Source organism: Centruroides vittatus, unplaced genomic scaffold (assembly GCF_030686945.1).
Source record: "Centruroides vittatus isolate TY-2023 unplaced genomic scaffold, ASM3068694v2 contig_461, whole genome shotgun sequence".
NCBI classification, from domain to species: Eukaryota; Metazoa; Arthropoda; class Arachnida; order Scorpiones; family Buthidae; genus Centruroides; species Centruroides vittatus.
The window spans coordinates 1268588-1278755 of NW_027122257.1; the positions used below are offsets into that span (position 1 = coordinate 1268588).

At 34.2% G+C, this 10168-nt stretch overlaps 1 protein-coding gene across 1 annotated transcript; it reads left to right on the plus strand.

The window, feature by feature from the left end:
- The first annotated feature begins 369 nt into the window (after nt 1–369).
- On the plus strand, nt 370–9911 carry RpS9 (ribosomal protein S9). Its single transcript, XM_067273127.1, has 4 exons — nt 370–441; nt 8499–8746; nt 8812–8998; nt 9682–9911. Exons 2-4 carry the CDS (start codon nt 8530–8532, stop codon nt 9854–9856), a joined length of 579 nt encoding a protein of 192 aa, XP_067129228.1. The 5' UTR covers nt 370–441; nt 8499–8529; the 3' UTR covers nt 9857–9911.
- The last annotated feature ends 257 nt before the right edge of the window (nt 9912–10168 follow it).

The window sequence follows — 10168 nt, forward strand, 5'->3', positions numbered from 1 at the left end:
ATTTTAAAAAAATGATTTTATTATATTGTATAGTTTTAGTGCCTAAAATACTTTAAAAACGTCATTTTTAAAAATTATTAATAATTTAACATCGAGTACAAATAACGACGAGAGTGAATTATCCCAGATCAGAGTTGTCAAATTTGGCAATTTTGTTTTCAGTTTGGCGTAAAGGCAATTTTTAGATCTACTTCAGGCCTCTAATTTGGCCGAAAACATTTGTTTTGTTAACAAATTTATTTCTGGAAAAAGTACGAAAGGTGGTTTTGTTTCATTTTATCGTGAAATCTCCATTATTTATTTTGAAAAACTTTTTTGAGTTGGCTACTTTTGGGCTACTTTTTTAAAAAATTGTCCAAAAACAAAAAACATCTGGCAACACTGTCCCAGCCTCCATTTTCTTTTAGGTTTTTCGACACGTGGAGGTCGGAACTGGAAAAGGTAGGCTAATTTTATTATTAAAATACTTTTATTGAAAAAGTTATACGCCTGACATCTTTTACGGTTAGTTTTAAGTCATTTCTTCTTAATTTTGATAATTTAAATGGCGTAAGTCACGAATCGTCGGTGTAGGAAGAAATTCCTTTGTGTGTGTGTAATTTCCAGATAGGCTTATGCTGTCGGTGATTAGATTTTACTTTGGACACACTTGTTATTGGAAATTAATTTAAATGTGGATATAAAGCATTGTATTTATGCATTATAATACTGTACAAAGGTCACTTTTATGTACTTTGTTCTTATACGCGTAAATATGGCATAAAGGTAACTTTACCTAATACTGTACTTTGTAAGGTATTATATGTTTAGCTTTATCAAGTAGATTTGTGGATTCATATCGATAGTTTACTTACTTTTAAATTTAAAAAATGGTTACTGTTTTTATCCACTAACGTTGATTTCTCGTTGGCTCGCACTTCTGTATATATTTTACTTAAAATTGTTAATTTAAACTTTATTTCTTAGCTAATGAATGAATTTGTGTAGCTACAAGTGACGTGGTTGGGACCTTATGAGAGCTGTAGACCCATGCCTGCAGGAGTAAAAAATCAGAATGGCCACAAACTTCTGCATGAGAACATGTTGGGAGTCTCAATATTATCTCAAAGATGAATTTGCTGTGAATGTAATGATGTATGTTGACTTCCTTTGGGTGTTGGAAAAGGGAAGAGTGAGTTTTTATGATGCTCGACCCAAAATTGGTCGTTGACGATTGCCGTGACGACTTTGTTGGTCGGTATAGAAAGTAACATTCGGAAGAAGTGTATACAAATTGAAGTGCATATATAGAACCAAGGGAAACTTGGATAATTTTCAACTTGCATGCACAGAGCTGGTTTCTCATTGGCACACAAACTTCCAGTTTTTGCCTTTTTGGCTAATGTTGAACCGGTTTGTTTGCTTTGTTGGGAGCCGAATGTATTTAGATTTTTACTAAATGTGGTTTTGTTTGACTGATTAACTTTTCCTTAAAATTGGTGATTGTAAATGAAACCTTTTTGACCGGTTGTGTTCTAATTTGATAAGGGTGCATAGTAAGACCCAAATGGTGTATCTCTTTATTAATGTTGGTTGGGATTTGTATGACTGTATGAAGCTGGCTTAAAAGATTTTGACCATTCTACATAAAAATGTTGTATTGTACGGTACTTATTGCATTACATTTTGGAAGCAAGTACGTTAATTTTCATTCAGAAAACTAAAGTAATTTTCTTCAAATTGAATAATGGTAACATTTTTGATTTAGGTTGTATAAAATATATTTATGGCTGTTTCGTTTCTTATCCATCCTGATATATGCACACTTCTTGGAGTCTATTTTGTTTAATAGGCTATATGTGGATTTTTTTTTAACTTCCAGATGTATAAAAACCCAGAGGGTCAAATTTAGCACAGCTACAATACTTTCCTGTAACAGCCAGGAAAGAAAGGCAAGATGTTGCTTTCTTATTGTATTCTCATGATAGTACATTGCATTCACCATTTTATTACTGAAAAGATACACTGATAAATTAGCATAAATATTTTGAGTTAAATATACTTTAAGAAAGTTTTTATACAATGTTTATTCATTTTCAAATTTTCCCATGTAGAGAACAAATAACTATTTTGTTTTAATTTGCACCAATGAGAAATTTACCCATTATATAATGGTTTAATTTCTCCCAAATCCTGTTTGTGCAATCTGACATTCTGTGTCTCTGGAAGTTGTAATACACTAGTACATTTGTGTAAATTCGTACTATGCCCATTGTTTCTCTCACTTCTGAAATGGGTTAAATACAAAATTTCAAGTTGAAGGTCTTTTCTTGTAACAGGACCATCCCAGTGTCTAGATGGCACGTTGTTGTTTGCCATAGCTGGGACAGACTGACTGGAAAGTTTTGCAGTCAGCCATTTCAGTTGTCAGGATGAGGCGATGTGACATGAGAGATGCCTCTTGACATGAAGTTCTGTGGGAACCATCCCCATTTGGGTGTAAGATATGCAAGAAAACTATATAACTATATGCCCAGTCTGTCGGTTGGGTGCAAACCCGTGACCAACTACCAGCATTTCATTGGTTTGTCCACTTAGCCATCTGGCCATATTGTTGTAATACACAGAATATCATCTTTCGAATGAAGATATGAGCAAAATTACCATATTACGAAAATTTGATTTTGTTTTACTGTATGCAAAGAACAAAATATAACTTTCCTTTGAGAAAGGCTATTTATTGGAGTTCAATTTGGAATTGTTTTTTCTGATTTTTTTCCCCCTAATTACTCCTTAGACTTTTCATAATAGAAAGAACGTTTTTATAATTACTGCATTTTTTGATTTTGTTCCAAGTGATTTACTCTTAATAATAATTAACACCTTTATCGTTGCCGAGAAAGTTTAATTTAAAACAAACGTTTTCGACCTATTTCATAGGCCATCATCAGGTTAAATAAACCGACAAATGGAACAGTTCGGTTCCAGAGGATCAAATAAGCAACGATAAAGGTGTTAGATTATTATTTAATATTTTGCTGAGCACGTTCTACATAATGATTTACTCTTATTTTATTATGAGGTGCGATCTAAGAGAAACAGAATGTTCCTGTTGTTTGCTCATAATGCAAATATTGTCTTTTGCCACAGAGAATTACTGTCGTAGACATTTGGGCATCAGTCTGCTAAGTGATGATGAATGTTTCCAATTGGAATGTTTTTTGCACATCGTTTTGTAGTGTTGCTCTTGGGTCAATTTTCAAGTTCCATCCTGAGTCAAAGAGCAGATATTAAATGCGGAAAATTGTCAGGGAGACCTTCGAAATGCTTTGGGGACTTAACATATGGGAGTCCAGTAGATGGCATTGTTTTGCAGAGAAAGCAATATCTCGTAAACTAAATAATGTACATCATTGAAATTTGGGATGTGCAGAGGTGCACTATATGGTTTATTAGAACTCAAATTTGAAGAAAATTACTTTGTAGGCAAATTGTCAGTGTGAAAAATTGGCAGAAACTCACCACCTTATGTGCTGATTCCATTAATTAAAAGAAATCTGCAGGTGACTGTGGATTAATATTGAACCAGTTTATGTCTATCTTTTTCTCATTTTGTCGCTCTTTCCTTTCACCCTATCCACAAACTTCTCATTTCAAAAGTCACTTGTTTATATCTTTGTTTTCCAACTTTATGTCCCATAAAAAATGTGAATGAGAAATGTTTTCCCATATTAATTTAATAAAACAAATAAAACAATATAGATATTGAAAATTTCAATCCACGTTGGTGATGAGTTATGGCAAAAGCCCCGATGTTGAGGGTTGATTAGTGGTCAAATTGTGCTGCAAGTTTGTTTTTTCTGGCATGCATGGAATGCTACGAAAAAAGTTTTGAAACTGCGCACATTTTCGTGTATCCTGCTTGCATTTGGCCAAAATGGTTCATTTTGTGGCATTTCCATATTTAGTATGGAAACTAGTCGGTACTGTTGTTTGCTAACAGAAACATTTCGAAGCATTCTCTTCAAGAAAAGGTTCTAGTCGGAAGCAACAACGTAAAATGTAACGAAATGATTAGTACTTGGTTAGCCGAGGTATTCGTAAAAGTGCACTTGGCATATTTTTGGATAAAATATGGCAGATGCATTGACCGTTTAACATCAAGGCTGCTTGCAGTTTGTATTACAACACCTGCTACTGTTAATAAGCTTACTTACTCAAAATTAGTTGAAGTGTATTATTTAAATCTTGGACGCCTTACATAAGTGAGAGAAACTGTAAAAAAATCCCCCAATGCAGAAATTTATATAATGAAAATGCATATATATATAGTGAAAACTACTTAGGTGACCACCTATCAAAATGGACAAAAATTTCTGGCACAGAATAGTTTATACATAAAGTTTTCGTATAAGTTACCCGTATTAAACGACCACCTGTGTAATGCAACTGTGGGCATCGATTTTTGGTCCAAAACAACATAAAACTGTAAACCTTTCTTTTTCGATTCTGCCATTGTCATTGGACAATCTCGGAATGTAATGAAATCATATTATGGGAAAAGATAATAAAATCGTTTTATTATCAATTAATTAATTTTTCTAGTTGTACTCAAGAAAATATTAAATATTAAAAAATACAATATTTTTAAAGTTAAATAAGACTGGTTTTGGTTTTTGTTTTTGTTTTTGTTAGTTTAAAGTGATGGAGAGATATGATGCGCTTGTATATCGAAGACGTAATACACGTAACTGAGGAGCGAACGAAAAGAACCAAGTCGAATTAATTAAGTCGGAAAAAAGAAAGTGTGCATTATAATTGAGAAAATGCGAGTATTGTATTAATCTTTAAAATATTGGTATTAAATCTGTTTTATAAAATTACCACGACTCCTGTAAATCGAGTTATCCGATAAGAATAAAATACAATACAACACCAATATAGCTCTATCGTTGAAAAAATTTGCTTATTTTTGCTCACCTAGAGTTTTGCTTAGTAGAAATGGCTAAAAAGTGTGCAAAATACGTACGAAAATACGAGATTACAGCACCACCTGTCTAAAAGACCACATTTTGAAGGAACTGTGGATGGTTGCCATAGACAGGTTTTACTGTATATGTTACAGTCAAAACCCGTTTTTAGTTAGAACACGTTTTAACTAGTTTATACTGGATGTCTTTGTTAAAACCCGTTTTGTCTAGTTAAAACTAGAATTTACTGCTAGTCAAAAATGAATTTGAGTTAAAACTAGTTTTAACTAGACAAAACGGGTTTTAACAAAGACATCCAGTATAAACTAGTTTCAACTGTAACATATATATAAAGATCCCTAAGCCTAATAATTATATTAAAGCCAAACAGTTGTCTGATTAAATTGGGCTGTATTACCACTATTATTAATAATTGGTAATTTGGCTTTAGAGATAGACATTAAGTGCCATCTCTTAATTTAGATTTAATTATTTTAGGAAATCCCAAAGAAAAGAATTGGCCCGGGGCATGTGGGGTCACTCTCAACCTATAACTGCCATAAGTGGCAGTTATGGGTTAGTCTGTGGTCAATTATATTCTTTTGAAAGTAGCTTATTTTAAATTGCAAATCATAAACATTAAATACAAATGCTGCCAAAGAATCAAGTTGTAAATACAGTGAATGTTGTTTTATTTGGCATCTTTCTCTTTTAAGTCATTTGTATTTGCTTTGATTTGTATTGGGCCTATATATTATTTCGTATAATAAAATTTTAGTTATTTTAACAACTTGTTTCAAAAAAATTTTCTAATTTTTATATGTAATTTATGTTCCATGTGCATACACGAGAAACAATGTGAAAAAATGTTAGTTGCTGCTTTTCTATTTCTTGAAATCAAATGTGTTCTGTTCTGTTCTCTACGAATGATTTTGACCAAAGAAGACTTACATACCGTCAGATTTATTTTGCGAGTACAGTGGTGCCTCATATAACGTACTTAATCCGTTCCAGGTGCACGTCCGTTAAGTGAAACGTCCTTTATACGAAACGCATTTTCCCATAGAAATACATGTTAAAACATCTAATTCGTTCCGCAGCATAAAATAACCATACTGTATCATAAAAAAATGAACATGGGGTGCGTTCTTTTATTCCTCCGCGTAACTCTGTGCGAGCGACATCCGTTTAAAAATTCCTGCGGAACGCGTTCCTAAATTCCGGTGGGAGTGCGCGCCGTCGAACGGCAAAAACGGTTGCTCGTAGCAGTAGTTTACGGTGGAAAGCAACGTGGCGTCCTCCATGGCTCAGATAGTTTCGTTTCCAGGTCCATTACATGGTTTTATGAATGAGAATTTAGAAGTTGTGAAAGCGCGAGTTAGCGCACGCGGTGATGTGTCTTTACGAATTTTTTTCCGAGGCTATTTTGAATGCTCTTTCAACAAATAATCCATTTTATGGTTAAATTTTATAATTGGGACCCTTCTTTTGCCTTTTAAAGCTCATATTTTAGAATTATAGATTCCTCCATCACGATACTATCGATATTGCGAGCGCCGCCATCTTTCTTTCTTTCTTTCACCATCGTTTCTAAATGCCTACAAACCGCAGCGCACTCCCGTAGTAGCGGAGACGCATTAAAGAATGCACCCATGGAGCAATCACCAATTATGCCGGAAAGTCCGTTGTTCGCAGCAGTCCGTTGCTCGAAGCGTACGTTATACGAGGCACCACTGTACTTTCTTTTCCATAAATCGCACAGACTGTCTATCGATGTTACCTTTTTCTAATAGTTTTTGTTTCTTCAAATTGAAACAAGTTATAAAATATAAATAATTTCATACAACAAATATTATGTTGTCAATTTTGGGCAATTGTTTGAATGAATGCTACTAGTACAGTGTGTCAAAATGCTGCCTGGATCGAAACTTTGGCAAGTTATGTTATAATCTTAAAAAACATTTGTTTATATCTGTGTTCGTTGAACCCAAGGATGACCATTTAAAACGGAAGAAAACGTTTTTCATTTTATTACATTTATTTTTTGCACGTTTATTGGTATTTACATCTAGCTGTGGTTATTTATTTGAAGGCTTGTTTTTATTAGTAGGTTGTACCGAAAGGGGAATTTCTAACAATATTTAGCTGCCGCACTGCCTGGGTTCAAAAGCCTAGTCAGTTACTTTTAGTTCAAAAGTTCATAAAGTAAAAATAATAGATTTGTCGAACCGTCAACAAAAGAAATTAATCGTATCTAATTCTGTATCCTCGAATGAGTTTGATTTTAAAAGGTAAAACCACCTTTACTGTTGCAAGAGAGAAGTTTCAAAAACTTCTCATTAACCTGTCCTAATTTCCATATTGACTTGTTTTTATATTTTTAACTATATTTATTTTGTTTGTGCAACTTAAAAAAATAATTTTTAATGACACAGTAAAAAATTTTTGTTAGGCTCAACATGGCATCACAGGCAATGGAGAAGAATTTCAACATCGGATAGGTTCAAAAATGTAGTCTTGGGGCAAATCTTTATGGTTGCACTATGAGTAGGTTTGCTGGACATACTTTGATAGAGGATGAGGATGGTCTGGCCAAAATAGACAGACATTGGAAAAACGAAAACTTGCACACTCCTATTTTGTAACTGTGGTGGGAGGTGGAAATCTGCCATCGCCTATTGTTATTTTATCATAAACGCAATCGATTGCATCCTTTTATGGGGAAGGGTGTAGATTGATATACAGTAGTGTCGTTTATCCGAGTCAATTGGGGACTGGGGTTGTTCGGATAACCGATTATGTACAAAAAATATATTAACCTATCCGATGTTGAAATTTTTCTCCGTTGCGTGTTGCTTCGTGTTGAATTTTCGTCGATTTTAAGCCTAACGAAAATTTTTTATATTGAAAAATATAAAAACAGAAAACTTATACTTCAGAAGTTAATTTAGTATCAAAAACGTTCGATTCGGCACGACACGGTCTGACCGGAAAGCTTTCGGTTGACTGGCTTTTGGATAAACGACGCTCTACTGTATATTCAATTCTAAAATTTTGTTTAATCAGTATGAAAAATATAAACAAAATAGTTATTAATTAATATGCCATTCAAACAGTCCCATCCTAACCCAAAAAAATTGGGTGAAAGTCAGAGTGGCTATGTAGCCAGAATTTCCAATTTTGTATAACTTTCTTTCTTGGAGAAATTATTGAAATGTATAAAGCTTCTCTTTATTACATTTGTTTTAAAAAAACAGTATTAATATAAAATTCTTTTAGACAAGTTTATTGTAAAATCCCACAGATTTTAATATAATTCTGTAACAATGTCAAGTCTTTAGATGTATTGTAAAATTTCGATGTTTATCAGACTACTATTCAAATTGTATATTCTTTGTAAAAAAAACAGCGACAAATTTTAAAACAAGTATAATTAATGTAAGATTTATTGGTTTGAATGCTGTTAAACTTTACATTAATCGTTAGTAAAAATGTGTGTATAACCTGCAATCTGAAAAAAAAAACAAATTTTTAAACTATCTTTTACAGAAGAATTACTGTGGTCTTTAACGTGTGAAAGATGCCGCGGATTCCAACTGTTCACAGTAAAACGTACGTGACGCCCAGGCGTCCCTTCGAAAAAGAGCGTCTCGATCAAGAACTGAAGCTGATTGGCGAGTACGGACTCCGCAACAAGAGAGAGGTGTGGAGGGTAAAGTATACCCTGGCCAAGATCCGTAAGGCTGCCAGAGAGCTATTGACGTTGGATGAAAAAGACTCCCGACGTCTCTTTGAAGGTATGCCACGCCTGCCAGAATGACCGAGGTCACTGCCCGCATTCTAAATTTTTTTCTTTCCCCAGGTAACGCGCTGTTGAGAAGACTGGTGCGTATCGGAGTGCTGGACGAGAATAGGATGAAGCTCGATTATGTGCTGGGTCTGCGGATCGAAGATTTCTTGGAACGCCGCCTGCAGACCCAGGTGTTCAAGCATGGATTGGCTAAGAGTATTCACCATGCCAGAGTATTGATTCGTCAGAGACACATCAGGTATAAAATGCACTTGACATTGAGAGAACTCTTTTGTTGTTTTCATGTTAATTAGCATTTTGTTTAATTTAATGCAATCTTCTTACAGGAATACTGGTATCCTCATAAATTAACACTCAAAAAACCTTAAAATGTGAAACAAGCGCTTGTTTCACATTAAACGAAATGAGAGAATACTTTAAAGTAAAATTACTGAAACATTTTTGGGCTAGATTACTCATTGGCAGGAGATGCACAAGTGAATCAGTTAGCTACTAAGTTTCTGTAATGATCAGATTTTTGAAGAATTCCTTTAAAAACACAAGATAATGGTAGTAAAATCCCTTTGTTCTCCTCTTCCTATTTGCTTTAACCCAGAGCTTTAGATTGCAATAGCTCATAAATAAGACCTATTAATATGTAATTTTTAGGGCTTACCAAAGAATGGATTTTTATAGAAGGATGAAATTGGTGATCAAACTTATCAAAATCAGTGGACAGTTTAGATACTAGAGAAATCTTTCTTTTTTGGTTGTTACACAAATATTACATGAGTAATGTGAGACACATGGTGTCATTGATCTAAGCTAGCTGAATCACTTGTCACTGCAGATGACCTGACAACCTGTGTGGTTACTCAAAAATAATTCTTGAAGTACTTTTGCTGGGAGTGTTTAATGTCATTTTGCCTCTTGATATTTCAGAGTCCGCAAGCAGGTGGTGAACATTCCCTCGTTCATCGTACGCCTGGACTCGGAGAAGCACATAGACTTCTCCCTGAAGTCTCCATTTGGCGGCGGACGTCCCGGTCGCGTGAAGAGGAAGAACATGCGCAAGGCCCAGGGTGGCGGAGCCCAGGAGGAAGACGACGAGGATTAAGCTTAATTTGTATTTACTTCCGTTAAGGAAAATAAATAAGATTTCTCTGTAGTAATACCTGTTGTTCAGTCTTACATTAATGGCAAATTTATTTTCTAGACAATAGATAAGTTACTTATTTTAATTTGCTGCTCAACTTTTTAGAGCTGTAGTGGTTCCCAATGTTCCCTCTAAGGAAGAATTTGTGTGCCACACAGGCAAGCATGCACACTGATTTGAATTGTTTACTTATTTCTCACTCTGTCTGCAATATGATTATTGTACATATATTTCTATTAAATACATTAAAATTCATTTTAAAACATACTTCCA

Coding starts and splice junctions, on each gene's coding strand:
- RpS9 (XM_067273127.1), top strand. CDS start 8,530: ATGCCGCGGATTCCAACTGTTCACAGTAAAACGTACGTGACGCCCAGG. Junction 8,747..8,811: donor CTCCCGACGTCTCTTTGAAG/GTATGCCACGCC, acceptor TTCTTTCCCCAG/GTAACGCGCTGTTGAGAAGA. Junction 8,999..9,681: donor ATTCGTCAGAGACACATCAG/GTATAAAATGCA, acceptor TTGATATTTCAG/AGTCCGCAAGCAGGTGGTGA.